Source organism: Phyllopteryx taeniolatus, chromosome 23 (assembly GCF_024500385.1).
Source record: "Phyllopteryx taeniolatus isolate TA_2022b chromosome 23, UOR_Ptae_1.2, whole genome shotgun sequence".
Taxonomy (NCBI): domain Eukaryota; kingdom Metazoa; phylum Chordata; class Actinopteri; order Syngnathiformes; family Syngnathidae; genus Phyllopteryx; species Phyllopteryx taeniolatus.
This window is the reverse complement of record NC_084524.1, coordinates 508,142-525,803: the sequence shown is the minus strand read 5'-3', so window position 1 is coordinate 525,803 and position 17,662 is coordinate 508,142. Positions and strand designations below refer to the sequence as shown.

Below are 17,662 nucleotides of genomic sequence, written 5' to 3'. Positions count from 1 at the left end.
TATCCGTCTGTCTGTGTTATACTGCCCCCGGGTGGCCGAGGCGGGAACACCAGAAGGAGCAGAACCATGGTCGTTCAGTTGATCCAGTGTGACAAAAAAATGTTCGATCCGTTGAAATTCTACTGTTTTCTAAAGTACAATATGATGGAACTATCCATTGCAACAATGTTTAGTTTTTTGGGGGCGAGTCTGGAAGGGATGAGGGGCTTTTCCATCCATTTCAACGGGGGAAGACGACTACCGAGGAGGTCCCGTGCGGACATGTTTTAAAACATCACCTCAGTAAAAGAATTGCGAGCGGCGTGCGAAGCAGACCCGAGACAAGTCGGGAAAGCGGATCTGCGGACTCGACCGGAAAGCTCGTGTGCAGCCGATGGGAAGACAAGATGGAAGGATTCCCAGATTGGGCTTAAGATCTGGACTGGAAATTATGACAGGGGTGTCCTCTGCATTAAGGATGAATTCGTATTGTCGGACCGGACGGGGGAGACCGTGTTGAAAAGAAAAGTGCAGCTCACCTGGTCTTTTCTCCATTTTTCTGCCTCGACCGCCGCATAATCGGACCTTTGATATCAAAATGAGGATTTGCTTCTGGCAGAGCGACTTGTTGCTTTTCGGGCACGGCTTTCGCTTGCTGGCGATCTGGCGGTTGGTCTGGGGGTCCTTGACCTCCCGACGCTGCCGAATGAGGGAGCTGGCGAGGGCGGCCATCTTGCCAGCGCAGGCCCGCTGGCGCCCGGATGTCGGGGGGTACCGTGGGCCGCCCCCCCGCCCCCTCGCCCAGGGCGACGGAACAGCGCTACGGCGCTCTAGAGCCGATGAGCTGGAGCGAGAGCGACGAAAGGCAAGACGGGGCCAACCCTCAAAAAGCCCAAAACTCAATCGGGTCAACCCCGCACGGATTCATTCGCGTTCTTTTCTTCAGTCGGCTCATGTTCTTATCCGAACAAACAAACGCCCGCCCGCCCGCCCGCCCGCGCGGCGCGGCGCGACGCGACGCGACGCGGCCCTCCTCTCCTTGACCTCCGGCCGGTCGTGGGAACCTTCTTCCGCTGTCACCGTTGGGACTCGGTGACAGCTGCGGTCTGAGATCAGACCCGAGCTAGCGGCTCGAAAGGAGGAAGCTTCCTGACTTTCTCCCTCTTCCCGAGTCCTTCATGCCCTCCTGTGCCTTCCTGAGCGAGGAGACGTGGGAGCGCGCCGTCCGAGCATCCTTCCGGAGGTGACATTCAAACGGCGGAAGACACGGGAAGGGGAGCGACCGGCCTGCGTCCGACCCGGCTCTCCGAGTCCCTCCGACGAGTACCGGCACGGCGCCGTGTCCTTCACCCGCGCTCGCTGCCTCGCAGCTGCCAGAACGAGGGATGAATGAGTAGGATGAGACAGAGAGCGAGAGAGAGAGAGAGAGGGGGCGGGGGGCAGAGGGAGTGGCCAGCTGGCAGGTGTGGCTCGGAGAAGTCCGATCTGCTTGTGGGCAGAAGAGAGAGGGTACCGCTCAGTGTGCGTCTGCGCCTCTCTCGTTCTCTCGCTCTCGAAATAGGAAAGAAAGCGGCGTCCCTGTCGTTGCCACGGCGACCCTGCATCTCCCAATACGCCGCTTTTCTTTTTCTTTTCTTTCGTTCATGTGCACGCCAAAGCAACAGGTGGTGCTATGACCCTCACCACGTTGCAAAATGGCAATTTATGGACTTTTCTTGCCCGAGCACTTCACCTTCTTGATGTAATCTCTCGCTCGCACGCACGCACGCACGCACCCTCCTGAGATATCGCATTTGGACCTTTTGTTCCAATATCGCTCGGCGAGAGCCCACTCGTGTTGTCGGTATGTTCCCCTCTTCGTTCCTGCCCACCTCGATCGCTTAGAGCGGTGATGTCAAACTCGAGGCCCGCGGGCCGCATCCGGCCCGCCACGTCATTTTCTGTGGCCTAGGAAAACAAATCATTTGCATCAACTTCCATGATTCTTGCAAACATTTCTACCAAGATTTCACATGGTCATATGCGATACATTATAATATTGAGATATTTCCAGCATGTTTTGTTCCCATGCCCCTTTTTACAGAAACCTGAACAATAGTTGAACAAACTACCATCCTTGACTTCTGATTAGAAAATGAGTTGTCCATCAATTTGTGGCGTCTACAGTATACAATACGATCATGAGGCGACGAAACCTCGATATGGTTTCACGGTCATAACAGACCAATGCAACAGCAACCATGCGGCCTGTGACGAAAATGAGTTTGGTCGCCCACGCGGTCCACCGGCTCGCTTCGTTAAACTTCACAGCAGATTGAAATTCTTCTTCGAAAGCGTTTTGCTCATTTGCCATTTCTGTTCTGCTCCCGTCCACCGCCCTTGTAGTCAACGTTTTATACCCGAGTGCTCCGCAGCGCCGCTTCCACGACGCTCGCGCCTGACAGAGGATGATATTCCTGCGCAGCTGCTCTCGTTTCTGTGCTCGTGCTCGCTTGCCCCTCGAGACGCAAAAGGTGGCAGACGACGACATTTAATTGGGCGAATTCGGGCCGGGCAAGCCGCCACAGGCGTGCTTGCGTCATTGTCGGTGAGCCGATTGTTGTCTGGCCTGCGAATCCGTCGAAACGCTGACACCGCCGCACTGCCGCATACGCCGTAAGTTCAAGAGCGGCTGGCGTGTTTGCCGGACGCTCAAGCGTGTCCGGCGTTTGCTATCTGTCGTCTGCACACACAAAGTGGCAGAACGAGGCATGTTTCCCCCGTTCGCAAAAAAGTCATTGAGCCAGCCCTTCGCCTTCCCCATCTTATTTGCTGCCGTGTACAAATAACCAAAGCGCACACAATGTCGTCCGGAGAGCCCATCAAAAGGCTTCTCGGTGTCATTCGTCCCGCTGCGGAACGAGACAAGTGCGAGAGCCGGTGACGTCTTTATCAAAGTGGAACGTGCAAAGGGCCATGCGGGGCTCGAGAAAAGCAGCGTGCGTGCGTGCGTGCGTGCGTGCGTGCGTAAGGGGCATGCAACACAGATTTGAATAAAATAGCGGACGAGGAGATTGTGACATCTTGACGTGCTGGCGGAGAGAGGGTGACAAGCGTGAGAGCAAATGGAAGAAGAGCGAGGACACGCGTGCGCGTGCGCCCTCTGACCTTATTGAGAGCAGCAGTCCGCAACGTTTCCAAGCAATCTTTTCATGGCCTGCAAACAAAGCTTTCCTAATACAAGTCCTTATCGCGCTGACTACAGCTGTTGTAATTGATTCCGTTTCGAAGGCTTCATCGCCATTTGCCACATTTTCAATCGCACTGGGGAAAATCCGCCTTTTTGCAGTCGTGATCGTATTCGCACTCGATGTTTTTCTTTCTTGTCCGTGCGGTCACCCATGTGCGCCAAATCCTCTCGGTCGGCGCCCCGCAACCGAGAACGGAGCGCTCGTGTTTTGTCTCGGCGCGGCTCATTTCAAAGCGCTTCTTCTCGGGAGTGAGATGGCGTTGTCAGATCGCTCGCCGACGAGCACCTGCAAACTTTCCAAAGTGCTTCCAAAACGGATGGACGGGTGGCTGACAAATATCTCGCGCGTCGCTGACGAGAGGACATAAAGTGTAACGGGGTGAGCCTCAAATCGCCCCCAATTATTTTGCGCTTTGCCCATAACGGCGCTCGCTTGGATGTGCCACGCCGTTGCGTCGCCGCAAATCTTCACTCTGCATTCTTCAAGTGGAGCGCTGCGGCGCAGGAGCAAGGAACATCTGCTTTAGTCTGTGTCAAAAACACATTGAGAAAGAAATCTTTGCATGACTTGGCAGCCCGCCCAGCATTCTGCCAGCTGTCCAATGTTCAAGTCACGGCCGCGTCTCACTTTTGACGGAATGTTGGCTTTAGCGGCTCCAGAAGCGCGAAGCTCCGTTTGCAACCTCAATTCTCATATTCGCTCAGCGAAACGGTAGGAATTGATTGCCAACAGTCTGTTCTTTTCATTTCATGGCGGTCGTCTGGCCGCTCTGCTTCCGGTACGTCAATGTTGAATTCTTTTTTTTTTTTTTGTCCAATCAGATTTCAGCCTCGATGTGTCATCTGCCCGGGCCTTTCGGAATGAATAATGTAGGCGCAGGTGAAGGTGACTTCGACCATATTAGCTGTGGGACTGCATCTTTTTTCCTTCGGGACCGCTTCTTGAGCCAATCAGATTTCAGCACTTTTGCACCTTCCGGGTGGTCGCTCGGAGCAAAACTTCGAGAAGCAAAATCCGGAAATGCCGCGTTGCCGTTGAGCGGGCGGTTACTTGAGGGTCGCTTCATTGGTGGAAACCAGGTCACGTGGTGCGGATTTCGAAGCATTACGCAGAAACGCTCACTGTTTGATCCGTCGACGTTACGTTGATGCGCCGTCTGACGAGCTGAGCTCGATGGCAATAAAAGCGGGAAGGTGGAAAACGCACGGCCCGGGGGGCCCGATTCGCCCCGCCGCATCACTTTATGTGGCCCACTGAAGCAAATCAAGATTTGACTTCATGTTTCTTCCCAAATGAGTTTGTTCTTTTCATTGTGACAGAAAATCTGCAGCAAAATGACACTTTTTCTTCACTTTGAACAGATCTTGCAAGCATGTTTTTCTCTTCATCATAAATTGAAGAATAGTTTTAAAATCATTTGCTGGTCATCTTTATTGAAACTGTCAGTATTACATTAGCGAAATATTTGTACGATTGTACTATTGAGGGGCGGAGCCTCCGCTGTCGAGGTATTCCTGTCGCCAGCCTTTCTTGCGCCTGAAGGCAGCGCTCTCGGGTCTGGACCGAAGCGGTGCGTGCACAGGATCCAAAAGCCAACACGCTTCTCCGCACAGGAGGGACTTTCCACCCTGGCGCTAAAAGTTTAGCAAAAGTCATTTGACTTGGAAGATACGCAGGCCGTGACCAATTTGCTACCCCGGCCTCCGATTCTCAAGGAGTGTAATTACGCGCAGATTTAATTAATGTGGGAACGGGGGAGGAGAGAGATTATTTCTTTGAGCTGCCAAACGTCCACTCCCAATATGACTTTTGGGCTGTGGCGACTCATGGGCGTCCCCGCTCGCCTTTCCATCACAGTGACGACGCTCGCTATTTGGCGCTTTGCTGCTTTTCCCCGCCAAGCGGAAGCGGAAGCGTGCAATTCGTCCACAATGTTTGGAATGATGAAGATTCGGGAGACCCGGTTTCTCTTGACGGGCAGCCGAGCGCTATCCGGTTTCCCGTTTCCCAAGCCGTCGCAGTTGTTTTTTGCTTTGAACTGCCAGCAAATACAGCGATAGAAGACAATCTGCGCTAACAATACATATATATATATATTCTTCGTCCTTCGACCAATATTAGTGCCGCTTACCGAATCGGTTGCAAAACCTTTGTATATTATTATACTGCCCCCAGGTGGCCAGGTGCGCACAGCAACGTCCGTTCAATTGAAGCAAAAATGTGGCCAAAAAAACTGTTCAAATGATTGACAGTCGATTGTGTCACTATCGTAGGTTTTGATCATTTGTATTTGAATGATTGTAATATTTTCCAAACTTGAAATGCCAAAATGTCCTTTTTTTGTGTTGCTTAATTTTCCGGCGGCGACTGGTTAGCACATCCGCCTCACAGTTGTGGGGACCGGGGTTCAAATCCCGGCCCGTGCGGAGTTTGCATGTTCTCCCGGTGCCTGCGTGGCTTCCCTCCCACATCCCCAAAACACGCGCGCTCGGTTGATTGTCGCGGCTTTATTGAGTAGTCGGGATCATTGATTGGATGAGAGTTTGAAGGGCAACACGCGCCGCTGTTTTTGTCGTCAGACGTATATTCCGTTGGTTCCGTCAACAAGGATTGCCTTTACCAGCAATGCGTACAATTTGGAATCAGGTTTTGAAAATACTCCATGAAGTGCGGCCCGCCCGCTAAATGCACTTGGAAAGGTTTTCTGCTGATTTACGACTTAACGGCTGGAGACACGTTTGAGGACGTTTTGGGGGTTAGGGAGCTGTAAAAGGCTTCTGCATGTGACCACTGGAAATTAGAAGGTGATGGAAAGTCAAGCAAACGAGACCATGGCTTTATCTTCCCTCGAGATAACCTTTGGAGTCTCTCGGTTTCCACTTGAATCCTCTTTTGCCAGCGCGAGTTGTTTGCAGCAATTGTTCCGACTGTTGTGGGTCGACAGTGCCCGATACTGGATGTAGCCTTGGAGCGCCCCCTGTTGATTAGAATATGCATTGCAGTACGGCTATGACCAGCCCAACCTCTCGTGACGTCATCATCAGTGACAACAATACTTGATACAAGTCATTTATTGAATGCCAAAGCTCAAACCGATCAATAGAAAGCCCTCGGAATCAAGTGTTAATCATCAATACATTAAATCAGTCATGTTCCAGCCCAAAATGAGAATCGTCCTCACAATAATTAGCACTTAAGTAGTGAGAGATATTGAAAAGAACCAGTTGAGTTTAGCAGTTGGAGTCCAAACAGCAGCAAGAAGAAAAGAAAGTAGCGCGGACGCTCGCTCTCATGCTAACCCCGCACGGCACAATTAAAAACGATTACTATTCTGCACGATATTGGTTTTTTCCACTTTAAATGCACCGCAGTCAACATTCTGCACACTTTGGTTGTCCATCGGTTTCAAAAGACACACACACGCGCGCACTGAGTAGTATTCAGTATTCAGCAGTAAACTTGCAGAGAGAGAGAGCAGCTTTGTTCCAAGAAAACACATTGTGTCATTTTGCAAAAAAGAATGCAACAGCGAGCGTCGCCTTTCTTCACGTCAAACATGAAAGAGTCGTTCATCGAAGCGAAGAATGGATGAGGAAAGACACTCATTTGAGAGAAATGTCTCAATCTGCAATTACAGCGGCCGGTTCCTGCGCGCGTGTTTCTCTTTGGTACATTCCGTTGGCCAACCAAGCAAGCGAAGAGCAATTTAAGGATTCTCGGTACCTGAGAAAGACGAGCAGAAGCGAAACATCGGCGGCCGCGAACGAGAAGAGACGCCGCAACGTTACATTCAGTCGCATCCTCCTCCTGTCCGTCTTGCTTTCTGCTCGTGAACGTCACACGCCCATCGTGAAACGGGAAACAAAATCAACCACGTGGGCAGCCGGAGGCCCTCATTCGGAGTGTCTGTGATTTGATCAGCCTCGTCCGGGCGCCGTTGAGGTTCGCTCGCGAGGAGGCGGCCGCGGCCCGGGCTTGTCGACGGAAGAGCGAGACGGGGGCCGCCGCCGCCGCCGCTTCAACCGCGCTCCTTCCTCCATCGCCGACATTTCCCCACGGGGGCGTCAGTAGAACTTGTCGTCGATGCGGAAGTGCGGCCGGGTGACGTCGTCCGGGTCGAGGAAGACCGAGATGGATTTCCCGGGGTTCTCGGTGACCAGCCGCCGCAGACGCCGGGCCAGCCCGTCCTCGGAAGGCGAGACGACGCCGTCGAGCGGGCGACGCCCCGGAGAGCCGTCGCCGCCGGTCGCCAGCTCCTCCTTGAGCCGGCCCGCCTGCCGGGCTCGGTCCAGAGCGGCCCGTAGGTGCTCGCCGGGGTCGGACCGCACGTGGGCTAGTTTCCGGGCCGCGAGGAGCGCCTGGCCGTCCGTCAGGTGCTCCAGCATGTTGCGCTGCGGCAGGAAGTAGTTTGGGCAGTTTTTACCCAGGATGCAATGCGCTAGGTCGTCCAGGAGACCCAAGAGCAGGCGGCCGGGAGCGTCCGAGTCGGGGCGGGACAGGTAGGCGGCGGGAAGTCGATCGCAAGCCCAAAAGAGAAGAGTGCGCAGGTGGTAGAGACCGAGGCCCGCTCGGGGACGGGCCAGGATGCCGGTCAGCGCCGCCTTGGCGGCCTGGAAAGCCTGCGCCATGGGGAACGGGATGCACTTCTTCAGCTGAACCTGGTCAAGAGAAGGGACGAGGATCACCGGAACCTTTACATGCCGTTTGGCTCAAATGGGACCCATTTGAGCCCCTGGCAGCGATTAAAAAAAACAAACATCCGAAATGTCAGTCTTTGATTTTTCCTACAGTGATCAAAAATGAATTGAATATATATATATATACATACATAAAAAAAATATGTAAATTGCAGTAAATAGGACGCCACGTTGTTGTTGTTGTTTTTAAACGGGTGGTCGAAAACAAAAAATACACTTTTCCCCATTTTCTCTAAAACGGTGATTCTCAAATGCTGGCTCCCTCTAGTGGTACGCAAAAGAATCACTGCCTGAGTACCATTCAGTTGTGATCACTTTTTAGTCCAATGCATTTGGCTTTCATCTTTCAGAACTGTTTGTTTTTGAAACTTTTATTCCGGCCACATTTTTATTTTGCAATGTTTCGATTCTATTTGGGCTCGATCAATTTTTGAAGGACAGTTTTGTGTTTTCCCATGAACAGTGTTAATGTTCAAATAGCGCGTGATCTTAAATCTGCTTTTTGGGAGTACAACCGATGAGCCGTCGGCGAGGGTTAAACACAACCGTCTGATGGGACGAGGAGGGAAAAAAAAAAAGCAAAGTACCTCGCTGCGGGAGAAAGCCAGCCTCCACTCCCTGTCGGGGCGGCCGCCCGGCGGCGAGCAGCAGGGCAGCAGGTAGAAGCCCGATATGGCCTCCTCCTCGGTGATTTTGCCGTCCCAGAAGTGGTTCGCCGTCAGCCAGCCTTGAGCCACGGCGGGCCAGCCCCGAAACGACACCACGGGCAGGAGGTCGTACAGCACCCTGCTGGAGCCCGCCTGCGAGCCACACCCGCAAAAGTCGGCAGAGCTTTTAGTCCCAACTCAAAAGGATCTTTCGTGTTCTTACAATCCGCTGTCACGTTAGCACACTCGTGATTACATTGGAATGTAGTTCACACGCTAATTCAACAAAATGCCCAGATTCAAAGTTCAACACAACTGAACTGTACTTAACAGACGCACCAAGCGGAAGCGGCGAAGCGCACGTTGAAAATCGGGAAGGTACCTGAAGGACGATGGTCGTGAGCGGGCCGTTCCTCTCCAGCCGCTCGGCGGTGGGAATGCCTCTCTGGGGGCTTCGGCGCAGCTCGTCCACCGCCTCGCTCACCGCGCCCCAGAACCAGTCCGTCACCAGGGCGGGGGAGAAGTAGCACCCGTCCGGCGAGGGGACGGAGCCTTTTCCTGGGCCGGGAAAGGGAAAGGGAAGGAGGGCTGAACCCGAGATTCTCTCACCGTGGCCTCGGGCTAACTTTTGGAAGTCTTGTTGTTTCTTAGTACCCGTTTCTCCCTCTTCCTCAGCGGGAAGCGCGCTCTCCTCCTGGCAGCAGACGCTCCAGCGGGCCAGGGTGTCGGAGTCGCACGGGCCCAGGCTGAGCCACGAGTGGCACGGCGGCGAGCGCCTCATGTCCAGGGTGACGGGCCGGTCGCGGTCGTGGAGCTTGAGGGCCGGCACCAGCAGGGTGAAGTCCAGGTCGAAGTCGGCGCCTTTGGCGTAGTCGCCCAGGTCCTCCGGGTTCAGGTCCAAGACGCCCTCTCGGGCCCCTCCGGACAGCAGCAGGTACTCGTTGGCCACCGGCAGGCGCTGGTCCACCTTCTGGACTAAACCTGAACACCGCAGCACAACGCGTTCAGGGAAAAGCGCTTCCAAATGAGGGAAGTTGAAAGGTCATTCCGCCGCCGGCTCCCAGCACGCGAAGTCGGAGAGCCGTGCACCAGCCAATTCCGCGTCCGTTTAGTCGCTAAGCTTGGCTACGCCAGCTCCAGAAGTGTCAACGCCGTTCTTAGCTTTCTATTCCAACGAGACTTTTGCTCGCCAAAAATGCCAACCCTGGGAATAGGAAACGCAGCGGCGAACCTCAAATGACGGCGCGGCCTCGACGACTCTGAGAATGAAAATTGAACGGCAGCGCAGGAGAAGACGGGGAAAACGGGGATCTTTTCAGAGTTCTCCCCCGTCGCCGTTTTAGAAGCCTCCAAAAGATGATATAATTATAGATATTCACATATATATATATATATATATAAGCGCCTGGCGTGGATATTGAAATGGATTTGACGCACCTAACATGTTGAAAATGAAATCCTTCGCCATGTGGACCTCCAATGCCGTCTGGTCCCCGAAGCCGCCCCGCTCCAGCAGGACCAGCTCGGACACTTGAGCGGACAGCCGCTCCAGGGTGGCGCCGGAGCGGAAGTCCACCTCGGAGAACTTGTTGCCGGGCGCCGGGGAGCGGGGCGACGCCGCGCTCATCAGGGACTCCATCTGGACGGCACCGTGGGTCACAACAACAACAACAACAACAACAACAAATGGGAAAAGAAGAGCGGATAAGATGGGTTAGAAATGTCCACTTCAAACGTGGCCCGTCTGAAGCAAAACACAAGGTTCCGGAAAAAGTAAAGGTGCTTGCACGGTTCAACATTTGGTTCTCTGGTGCATTTGTGCCAGACTGGAACGCGGAAGTGCACTTCGCTGATGCGTTTCTTGGGCTGCGACTTGATTGAGCGTCGTCACACTCGAATGCGATGGAACTTGAAAGGCAAACAAGGTACGATTCGACTTGGAAACACAAGACGGCCTAGAAGGCTTCCTCTCGCCGCTAAGCTCATGAGTAATTTGAGGCCTAATATGGCACTTGCATTGGAAGAAGTGCGACAAAGCAGACAGACTTTATTTACATGGCTTTTGGAAGCTCGTTTCTTCGATTAGCCTACTTAGCCAGCTAGCATGCAAGCTAACTTGACAGGTGGGGTCAAGCGGGGCGGGGCGGGGCGGGGCGGACACCCAGCCGGCGACGATCCGCGTCGTACGCACGCACAAGCAAAGCGCAGAACCGGATGGACGAAAGCTGCCCGGGCCACGCAGCGCTCGGCCACGCCGAACTTGCGCTTCCTCTTCCTCGGCCCGCCGCGTTTGCCGTCCGCCCTGCTCACTCGGCATCTCCGGCAGCTCGTCAGTCGCGCTCCCCGGGACGATCCCGGGATTAGCGGCGGCGGAGGCTTAAGCGGGCGAAGACAGCAACGTGCTCACCGTGCGTGTGCTGCGCGCTCCATTTGGCTCCTGTTGCAAATGGAGTATTGTGCAGCTTGAAGCTTGAATTCGCTCGTTATTTTTCGGACCACTAGAGGGAGCCACACTTTGACAGTCTGTCACCTCGGTTGGTTCTCGACTGTCTGCCGTCACCCACATTTTCCTATTGCCAGCCACGTTTCCGGCAATAAAGAAGTCTTCTTAAAAACGACAACCTTGAAGCATATCACATTTGGAAACACGGCTACACGTGCGCGCAGTGTCTTGCAAAGCACCTGAGCATGAACGCGATGACCGGAATAAGCGATACGGGCGGTCGTCACCGAGCGTTCTCGGGGTTCGGGACCGAACCCCGCCACGGAGTCGGTGAGTTTCTCAGCGAAGGACAAGAGGACAGGTTAGCTGCCAATATGCAGGTTAGGGTTCCCCGCAGCGACAAATCTGCCCACAGATTGGCACTTTTCTCTTGAACAATACAATACCATTGAAGAAGAAGTTGGATTCATTCCAGCAATCCCTACGGAACTCTGCTTGATCCGCCAGCCATCTTTTACTTGATTTCAGTTGTATTATGCGGCTGGTAAATCATCTTTGTGCTTGTGTACAACTCAAAGCTTTTCACCCGAAAAGTGGGGAGAACGTCCCTCGGAGTTGGCTACATACTGTACCTCGACAAATGTTCGCCGATTCAACCGGAGGAAATCAAGTGCAAAATTGCTTAACGTGCATGCACGTTACGTACTGTGCACCGTTTTTGTGTCGGTCCCGAGAACATCTCGTGACGGACGGGCTAACTGACCGCCTCGACTGAACGCGTTTCTCGGTCACCCGTTGTCGGCGCGGCCGCAAGATCGCCCGTAAGAGAGCTCGCGTTGCTGTCCGCCGAAGTGAACAATCTTCCGTTTGGGAGTTTGCTGCCATTTTTGAAAGAAAGTTGCAGTCATTGGAGACACAGGTAGCCAAGTCCAGAAGTGTACATAAGATATGCTGCCGTACTTTCCTCAACCACCTTGGAGGAGGGTGAAAAATGTTGGCGAGCGTCATGTGGGCTGCTCGCCGAGCTGTTGAAAATGTGGATAGATATGTCGTGCAGCTCAACAGACATTCCAATTCCCGAAATGTTTTTTTTTCTTTCAACTCCACTTGATTCATCGGGACAAACTACAGCTCCGAAGAGTTGCATTCCAATGGTATGGATGAGCTTTTATTGAAGATGTTTATTGAAAGACTTCAAGTGACTATTAAATGTGGCGACATCTTGATGGAAATTTCGACGAGCACATTCAGTTGAATCGATGAAATAAAAAGCTTTTGCTCATTTGACGAAGACTTTTTTTTTGTTTTTCCTATGATTATTATTCCACAAAGTAGCTATAGCTGGATCCGCAAAGTTTACTCCAAGATAAACGCGCGCGCACAGCAGGTCAGAGGATGATCGCCAGCCAGCCTGCGATCATCGCCACGCCTCCCACGGGGGCCAGCTTGCGAAGACCGGGGTCCCCCGTCACGGCCTGGTGGTACAGCGACCCGCAGAACATCCCGATGCCGGCGATCAGAAGGCTGCCGGCCTTTGTTGCGACGGGAGAGAGAGAGCAAACGTTAGGATGGATTGGACCGCACCGGACCGAACCGAACGCGTGTCGACGGCCGCTAGGGCACGAGCGCCACGCAACCGCTTTGTTCCACTGCTAAACAAACTCGGAGGAGCCCGCGCGTCATGCAATTGTCATGGCCGTCTTTCACTCACCACAGCAGGTTTGCCCGAGCGGGCGGCACCCAGAAGGGCCAGGCTGTGGTAGAAGTGGTACTGGTTGGCCGTTTCGAAGAGCTGCGCAAACACACAGGAAAGAGCCGTCAGACTCGGCGCGTCCCCCTGCACGCCAAAGTGTCACGAAAGCCGCATACCGCTCTCTGATAATCATCGGGGTCGCTATGTTTAAAACCTGCAAAAACAGAGTAGAAACATTATGGAATCCCACCGACAGTGTTGGCTCCTGCTTTAGGGTCGTTTGCCCGTGACACGCAGGACAATGCAATGTGCGTTCTCCCAAATGTAAAACAAAAAAAACAAAAAACAAGAAAAGAAATGTCTCCACGGTATTTGAGCGATTCCTACCATGCGCCCCGTAGGCCCCAAGTGCCACCGCCGAAGCCCCGGAGAGAGCAGCCAGCCGGCGGACAATAACTGCGGTCATGATCGCTTTTGCGTCCCGCGATAGCAGACGAGAACCAGATACGCCGGCTCAGCGACGACGTGCCTACTACGCGGCGGCCATGTTGGGGAGGCAAAGGGAACGCAAGGACAGGGAAACATTCTCAGCCGATTTTCACCAAGTTCACTATTTGTTCTCAGTTAAGAGCAATTTTCCGAAACGCCTATAAAAGCATCTTACCTGTGAAAGGTTATTCCCAGGCCCCTTGTTGTGATTGTACAGCCTTGTGCGCAACCGTCAGTAGCATCGTGTGTCTTTTGCACGCGCGGAAGGCGCGGAGCACTTTGACCTTCCTAGCTTAGCGTCGCCGTCGGCACGCCTCGGATCTATCGTCTCATATCTGCGTATGAACAGCAGACAACCGGAAGATGATGCCTTCGAGCGCGGTTGCCCTTGCAAGTCTGTACATTATTCACGAGTTGAAGCTTCGAGCTTAAAAGATCAATTCATTCCTTCCGAAAACGAAAACTGGACAAATGAAGAAGACAAAAAGTATGCTACCATTCCTCATCGCGTCATTTCACGCGGTCCGTGAACGCAACCGCATCACACCGGGAGTACTCACTTCTTCTTCCGGTAGTTGGATGACGTCTGCGGAAGTGCCAAGACAATCGTCCCCATAGGTGGACGTTACAAAGTCACATTTGACCTAACGTTTTGCCAAGTTACTGCATTTAAAGATGATTATTTTCCCGAAGTCAAATGTATCCTTAAGTGTGGTTTAAATGCCGCTTTCAATCGTAGACTCACTAAGTGCGTTAAGAAAACATACAATGAAAAGTTTGTAGTTTTGAATTGCCTTTAAAGCATTGCAAAAGTATTATTGTGAAACAGTAGCTTTCTTAATGTCACATTTACATTGACCTTATTGTTAATTTCTTTGATTAACTTCTTCCATTGTCTTCTTGAACATGTTTTCAACGACAACAAAAACAAACTGATAGCAATATATGTTTTCAATTTGAAAGAAAACTTCATTGTAAAGAAGCATCCTAACAAATTGACTGACATCTTTCCCAAATGTCAGAGAGTGTGAGCAGGTCCAGAATTTCCACGTTCACAATATTTACATTTAAATGTCGTCATGTAACGGTTGGCTGGATAGTATTTCTGTAATATTATAAAAGTCACTTTTTTTCCCCATTTTGTTGCATCCAGTACTTATTTGGCGTAGACCAGACCTTTTTCCAATGAATATGAGTGACACAACATGTGCTTGTTGTTCCCTTTTGCCGGGAAGTGCACTCAATTCCTGAAGAGAGCCCGCCGAAGGGGGCGCTGTCGTGCTCAGCTCAGCTCACTTGGGAAGAGCATTAAGACAAGGCCATTCGATGAACACATTTGAATGAGTGCAGGATTACAATCAAGCCTGGCACGAGTCACTGTTGACTGTTAGCTCAACTTGTAAAAAGTGGGGGCATGTTTGTGCAAAAGCTTTCAGGACTGCTGCAGCGCGTCTTTTGTGTCTAAAAAGTTCAGTCGTGTAAATGGGTACAGCGCGTGCAGGAATACTTACGTTACCGTTGCGGTTGCGCTTTCAATGGACCAATGTGTGAGGAAAAAAGACCACACAGGATTTGTTACCCCCCTTAAAAACAAAAAAACTACAATATGTTCAATTTCTTTGAACTTAATGAGCTGCCTGCGGTTATTTTGAAAATCCAATTGCCATGTCGTCGTTAGCTACAGCCTACAGTTTAGTTCATGTTTATATTTCATCAATGCATTTGTTCTGCAAACAAATTTAAAAGAAACAAATTGAAAAAAGATCAGCCAGCTCGTGTGTGTTTGTTATAAAACTTTCAAATAAATCAAAGCCCTGGTTTGGGTTTTGTTTAGTTTTTCCTCCGGTGTGCAGCAACGTTGAAACTCAAGAAAGAAATCAACCCATTTGTGAGACGCGTGTACAATACATCGGAAAAGACGCGTTAGCATGACCCTGCAAGCACGGGAACGTCAATAAGAACGCCCGCTGCATGTTTCAAGTCACTGAGAGACGGCAATTCTCAATCCGATGGTGCGTTATGACGACTTGGAGACGTGAACGGGAGGCACTGCACGCCCGAGTGTCACAGCTTTTCACGTCAACGGCCCGTGAAGTTCCCTCGCTCTCGGCCGAGGAGGAATTCGGAGGCGACGCCGGGAGAGGCGGCGGAGACGGGCCTGTCCGCTGAAGTTTTGTCTCGCTGTTGTGCGGGAAGCGAGGCGACACCAGTCGCTGGCGTAACGTGCACGGCAGCAAAACAGCCTCCGGTACGCGCACGTCATGTCAACAAAATCAGATTCTTTTCTCTGAAAAATAGTCCCTTTGTCTTGAGGTGTGTGTGCGAAATACAGATATTATTTCTTACTTATTATTTCACCATAATAATAATAATAACAACATTTTATTTTGGCAGGTTATTTGCAAGTGAAGGAATAAATATCATTGAAGCGGCTTAAAACATCCTGCTGCACTGGACCAAAACAGCCTCAAGCGCACACTCCACAATATTTCCCTCCACGCTCACACTCGACACAGAAATATTGTTGCGCAGCCAACGCGAGGCTGTCGTTCATGTCAGGTCGGTTGTGTTTATCTTTGAAAAGGAACACAAAAAAACATCCTCGGTCAGACTTCAAAACCTTGTTGTGCACGCATGAAGATCACACACACGCACACGAAGTTGCAGTTCCAGCAGGCTCCCCGAGTCGCCCTGCGAGTATAATTAGCATCCCGGTTAAGCTCATCTGCATGGCTCTTCAAAGGAGATCAATGCAAATGGATGCCATTTAGCCACCGGCGCCAATTAGCTGCGGAAACTCGCTTCCGCTCAGGGATTCCGTCGCAGCGGCGAGAAATGCGCTTTCTGCATTATTCAAATGTTCATTTGATGGCGATTTCCGGTGCAGCCCTCCAAATAGACTTGCCCTGGCTTTGCGCAAACGCCTGCTCGAGGAGTTTGGTGTTTTCATTTGTGGCGGAAGTAGCAGGACTTGCCAAGAACAGGAGCACACAGTGCGTTTATTGTAGTCGCAGACAACCGTAAAGCTTTTCAAACTGACCCTGGAATGCAATCCAGGACCCAAACAATTTCGCAACGGCGGGCAACGGAATGATAGCACTTGTAGCAGCTCACTTTTTTGGGGTGTTTTTTTCGTTTTTGGAATAAGGAAGAGTCAGTCGCTAATTCATTCTCGCATCTCTCGTGAGAAGCCTGAAAGCAAAAGAACGCTCGAGGATTGACGAGGCCCGTCTTGAGCAGCACAAACGAACGGCAGCTCGCTCATTGAACGCAGCGCCGCTCAGTCGGCGTCACGGCGGCCAAAACGAGGGAACCTTTTACATATCCAGCTGCGAGCTTCGAGCCGACGTGGTTCGACCTCTTAACTGTGCGCTCGGGCTGATTGGTTTGTTTTTCTTTCTTTCTTTCCTTCCTGAAATGAGCGCGCCCTCACATTTGTCTCGGCTGCAGCGATCGAAACATCCGGCCGAGCGAATACATTCGAAGTCATTTGTCAACTTTGAAGTGTCGAAGCGAAGCGAAATCGAGGAGATGCGAGCGGCTGACCCGACAAGTCGGCAGGCGGTCGGCCTCTGCGTGGGCGCGTCATGAACGAAAGGTCAAACGAGCGTTCTCGGGCACTCACGGCACCGCCCGCCGAAAGGTCGGCGCTTTTAGAAGATCGCGCCGACGAGCATTTGCAACCACAAACCGAGCGACAAAACGACCCGTCGATCGATCGATCGTCCGACGTCGGCGGCTCAAGCGTCTCGGCGACGCGATGGGGCCAACCCGTACGGTATTGACCAATGTACTGCTGGAATTGGCGGGGGGGTTCCGCGTGGTCCTAGTGCTCGTCGGGCGGCCGTGTCTTATGGTGCCAAACGTGCCCCCTGAAAAAGTTCAGGGCACATGTCTCCAATGCCCTCCCCGCATAAATTGCGCCTACGACTGCTTCCGTACGCGATATGTCGCCATCCTTTTCGTTGGCATTTCCAAAATGCCCGCCGCCGGCGCGACGCCGTTACCGCTTAGCGTGCTGGTTTGCGCCCGCCTTTTCAGCCGACGCAAAGTCACTGCCGTTTGCGACCGCAACTTGTCTCGGGTTCGACAAATGACATTGCCGGCGCTAAGTTCATCTGTTTGCGCAAAGACGCAAAATGAAGATCATCCTGGTTATGTAGATGAGCTCGCACCTCTGTTTTTGCACATGCGAACCTTGAGTAAATCAGGCGTGACGTGCCATCTGACGAGCGGGGAAGTCTGCGACAGGTTGGCGTACCGCCAGACGTGAGGCGCAGGTGCGATCTGCAGCGATGAGTTCAGGCACTCGAGCAGACAGAAGGCGATAGGACGCTCAGCGCCTTCGTCGAACAGGACCGGCGCGCCCACCAAATTGCTCTCGGTGCGAATGTGACCGACCGGTTCAGGGTGTGCCCCGCCTCTCGCCCGAGGATCGCTGGGATAGCATAAGCGGCGTGGAAGGAGCTGTTTGTTTGGAAGCT

At 52.3% G+C, this 17,662-nt stretch overlaps 4 protein-coding genes across 7 annotated transcripts in view; 1 reads left to right on the top strand and 3 right to left on the bottom strand.

Annotated features, from left to right (window-relative positions):
- fgf11a (fibroblast growth factor 11a) overlaps positions 1 to 1,350 on the bottom strand; it is a 28,402-nt gene extending 27,052 nt beyond the window's left edge. For all 3 annotated transcript variants that reach the window (XM_061764286.1, XM_061764285.1, XM_061764287.1), the window contains exon 1: positions 519 to 1,350. In XM_061764286.1, the coding sequence (XP_061620270.1) occupies positions 519 to 711 (193 nt within the window). In that variant the 5' untranslated portion in view covers positions 712 to 1,350. The remainder of the gene's footprint in view (positions 1 to 518) is intronic.
- nlgn2a (neuroligin 2a) overlaps positions 1 to 17,662 on the top strand; it is a 96,766-nt gene that overhangs the window by 32,358 nt on the left and 46,746 nt on the right. The window lies entirely within an intron of this gene.
- Positions 6,265 to 11,203, bottom strand: tmem102 (transmembrane protein 102). Of its 2 annotated transcripts, XM_061763805.1 has the most exons (6): positions 10,961 to 11,201; positions 9,991 to 10,192; positions 9,208 to 9,534; positions 8,936 to 9,111; positions 8,494 to 8,706; positions 6,265 to 7,867 (listed from the first exon to the last, which is right to left on the bottom strand). In XM_061763805.1, exons 1-6 carry the CDS (start codon positions 11,117 to 11,119, stop codon positions 7,274 to 7,276), a joined length of 1,671 nt encoding a protein of 556 aa, XP_061619789.1. In that variant the 5' UTR covers positions 11,120 to 11,201; the 3' UTR covers positions 6,265 to 7,273. The 2 variants fall into 2 exon arrangements, with proteins under 2 accessions (XP_061619789.1, XP_061619787.1); XM_061763803.1 differs by having other exon boundaries at positions 8,936 to 9,534; positions 10,961 to 11,203.
- On the bottom strand, positions 12,133 to 13,732 carry tmem256 (transmembrane protein 256). The gene is made up of 5 exons (XM_061763850.1): positions 13,354 to 13,732; positions 13,077 to 13,221; positions 12,866 to 12,903; positions 12,708 to 12,788; positions 12,133 to 12,528 (listed from the first exon to the last, which is right to left on the bottom strand). Exons 2-5 carry the CDS (start codon positions 13,153 to 13,155, stop codon positions 12,385 to 12,387), a joined length of 342 nt encoding a protein of 113 aa, XP_061619834.1. The 5' UTR covers positions 13,156 to 13,221; positions 13,354 to 13,732; the 3' UTR covers positions 12,133 to 12,384.